Below are 3,558 nucleotides of genomic sequence, written 5' to 3' on the forward strand. Positions count from 1 at the left end.
TTTTTTTCCAGGTCAGCTTTGGTAAAGTTCCAATGGAAATGCGTCTTCCTATTCGGTGCCCTATTAAACGAGACTTTTTATCAGGAATTCAGATTGAATTTAAGCAGTCCCCTCATCAGAGAAGTTTAAGGGCCAGATTATACTGGCTTCAGGTAACATTGCTATCCTCAACTAAGTAGATACTTATGATCACTTAGAGAAACTTGGAAATGAAATTTCTTTTAATTTATTACTTTCTAAAACAACATTGTGGTTTATGTTAAATTGCTATGTTTGGTGGTGCTGAGAGTGTAGCTTGAGTAGAGTGTTATAGCATAAGGAGGTAGGTTCAACCAGTAAAATTAAAAACATAAATTTTTGTTTATATATTCGTCCCCTTCTCCCACACATCCTATGGATTCAACATCTCACAGTCTAAGTCCAAAAGACCTGGTGACTGTTAAGATTATTAGGAGACCTGGTGACTATTAAAACCATGAAAGGATCTTGTAACTATTGAGACTGTTAATCTGACAACCTGCCATGGGTGTTTTCTTAACCTGAGATGTTGTTTTTAAATGTTCTTCCAGTTTGTTGTGAGATCCCCAATTAAGAGTTTCGTGTGTCATTCTTTATGAGAGAGTAGAGCTTTATTGGAGCTTGTTTGGCGTGCTTGGTTGCTAGTCCTCCTCCTTTCCATGCCCTCCATCTCCCACTTCCTTTCTCTTCCTCCATCTCTATCAAGTGTTATTTAGGGTATTTTTTTTCTTATACTACTTTTTCTAATTTAATATTCACTCTCTAATTTGATATTCTACTTATATTTTGTTAAACTCCTGGAGTCTGAATCTCACAAGATTCCTAAGTACAAACATCTGTTTTGATGTTTCACAGGGTCAGTGCATTTATGAAGGTATTCATTTCTTTTAATGAAGATGTGGCCTTGCTGGGGCATGAGGATATTTTCACGTAGTGAAACTGCTAATGCACCCACCACCCCCACACCCTGTCCCCGTACATGTGGATGCCTCATGGTGGCTCTTGCTGATCCTCCCTGAAGCTAGAAGCTTACATCTGATTTACTTGCTTAATGTATGCTTTTCTTCTAGGTTGATAATCAGTTACCAGGCACAATGTTCCCTGTTGTATTTCATCCAGTGGCTCCTCCAAAATCTATTGCCTTGGATTCAGGTAAAAAAGAAAGGGAGGGAGGGAGGGAAGGAAGGAAGGAGAAGGAGAGGGAGAGGGAAGACAAAGACATATAGACATTTTATTTATGAAAGTTATTAGTTTGATCTAGTATGAGATTGACTTTTTTCCTTTGTTGTTTTCCTTTTAGAACCCAAACCTTTCATTGATGTGAGTGTGATCACAAGATTTAATGAATACAGTAAAGTCTTACAGTTCAAGTAAGTGAAGTTTTCCACTCTTTATCTGAAGGAGTTTAAAATGAGGATCTATTTTGAATATAAAGTTTTTTATTGAATGTGGTTTCTATACAAAAGTTATTTTCCAACTGAATATATTGATCTAGTTTGTGGTTAGCAATTTTTTATACTACACATTTTTAAAAAAATAGTCTGTACATATTGTAAAATGCAGAATTCCCTTAACCACTTCAGTTATTCCAATTAGAATATAAAGTAGTGAAATATATCTGTGAGCTGTGTTCTTTAAATCAGCTGCCTTGAACTTTACAAAGCAGATGACATAGGCTGATCTAATTTATCATCTTCACTGTGACATATAATATGAGCATTTGGGACTGTTAGTGCTGAGTGCTAAGGCAGCAATGTTACTTCAGTTGCAGTTTTCCTTGTAATGACAAACTCAGTAGACTTTGATCTTATTAGCATAATGTTAAGAAGAAATACGAACTTACTGTTGCTTTGGGGTAAAATCAACTTTAACTTTGAAAATTAACAGGTTTGGTTGAAATCTTTTTAAAGAATTTTATTTTTATTTTTAAATTATGTATATGTCTGTGTGTGTCTGTGGAGGCTAGGAGAGGGTGTTGGTGCCCTTGGAGCCGAAGTTACAGGTGATTGTGATTTGCCTGGTGTGAGTGCTAGGAACTGAACTTGTCCTCTGCAAGAGCAGCAGGTGCTCTCAACTTCTGAACTATCTTTCCAGACCTGAAACCTGTTTTTAATATTATTTTCCCCCCACAGATATTTTATGGTTCTCATTCAGGAAATGGCCTTGAAAGTTGATCAGGGGTTTCTTGGAGCTGTTATTGCACTGTTTACCCCAACAACTGACCCTGAATCTGAGAGAAAGCGGGTAATAACATTTCTTAGGCTAAACATGAAAAAAAGTTAAATTAGTCATTTTTAAGCTGGTTTTTTGTTGTGGAGAAAAAGTATTTAATTCTTGATTTAATTTTTTTCAGACGAAGTTAATTCAACAAGATATTGATGCTCTGAACACAGAATTAATGGAGTCGTCAATGACTGATATGTCAATTCTTAGTTTCTTTGAACATTTTCATATTTCTCCTGTTAAGGTTTGTTATAATTATTATATAGAAAATTGACTATAATTGCCTCAGAATTTTTAAAGGGTCTCTATACAAATGTAACTTTATTTGTTACATCAGATATTTGATGAGAATTTGTTTGACTAATTGTAGCAATTAAGACAGTCCTATGTAACATATGCACAGCCATAATTCCCAGAGAGAAACTACCAGAGCATGTTCTCTAGTCTTGAATTAATAACCCCTTTACTCAAGGAAGAAGCTGACAAAGGCATTTCTTAATTAAGCGTAGAAGTGCTCCTCAACGTTTAATGTTTTGGTTGCACTTTGTAACAACTATCACTGTCTAAACAGAGAGCTATAATGGGTGCCCCAGCCAGAGTGTGAAAGCGCTGAAGTAGGTACTGTACTGTTAATGTGGTGTTTTCCCTTCTAAATCTGTGTGTAACTAAGGGAGTGGAAAATGGAATACCTTTCACTTCCCTGATCTTGTACTTTATGAACCCAATTCCTTTTCCCCTTTTGTTGTTCTTTTTAGCTCTTTCAGGCGAAGGTGACTGCTTAGTAAATTCACAAATGCTATCAACTATAATGGGCTGAACTTGTGTAATGGGCCAGATTTAGATTTAAGTAACTCCCTAAAATACTGATGATCCTTTACATTCTCAAAAACTGTTCACAGCACTTTAATTTCAGTTGTATTTGCCAGTCTATTCAGTTAACAGAGAGAAATTATAAAATAGAATTATTATTTTAAATTGATATATTAGTTTAGTGGCATTAAATTTAAAGTTGTTTTGTGAGATAAATTATATACAGTTTCATTCTAATTAGTAAGTGGAAATCAGTTATTAATGGGATTAAGCAATACCTTCAACAAAAATTTACTGAACACCTATTTCAAAATTGCTTGTAGGAACAAAACAGTTCATGGAATTTATAATCTAGGGGAGACCAAAGACGGATAATTTACCACCTCATATTCTTAGGCACCATAGAAATTATGCCATGAAGTTAAACACTGAAGACCATGAGCAAGTTTATTTTCTTCTTTTTTTCAAAATATTTTATTTATTATTTTTATTTTATGTGTATGAGTG

At 34.8% G+C, this 3,558-nt stretch overlaps 1 protein-coding gene across 1 annotated transcript; it reads left to right on the plus strand.

Moving 5' to 3' along the window:
• Positions 1–10: 10 nt before the first annotated feature.
• LOC103728590 (vacuolar protein sorting-associated protein 13C-like) lies at positions 11–3,512 on the plus strand. The gene is made up of 5 exons (XM_008826570.3): positions 11–152; positions 1,089–1,170; positions 1,319–1,388; positions 2,151–2,262; positions 2,372–3,512. The coding sequence occupies exons 1-5, from the start codon at positions 33–35 to the stop codon at positions 2,513–2,515; spliced, it is 528 nt and encodes a 175-aa protein (XP_008824792.2). The 5' UTR covers positions 11–32; the 3' UTR covers positions 2,516–3,512.
• The last annotated feature ends 46 nt before the right edge of the window (positions 3,513–3,558 follow it).

The sequence above is a fragment of the Nannospalax galili genome, unplaced genomic scaffold, assembly GCF_000622305.1.
Source record: "Nannospalax galili isolate Female #2095 unplaced genomic scaffold, S.galili_v1.0 C49904724, whole genome shotgun sequence".
Lineage (NCBI taxonomy): Eukaryota > Metazoa > Chordata > Mammalia > Rodentia > Spalacidae > Nannospalax > Nannospalax galili.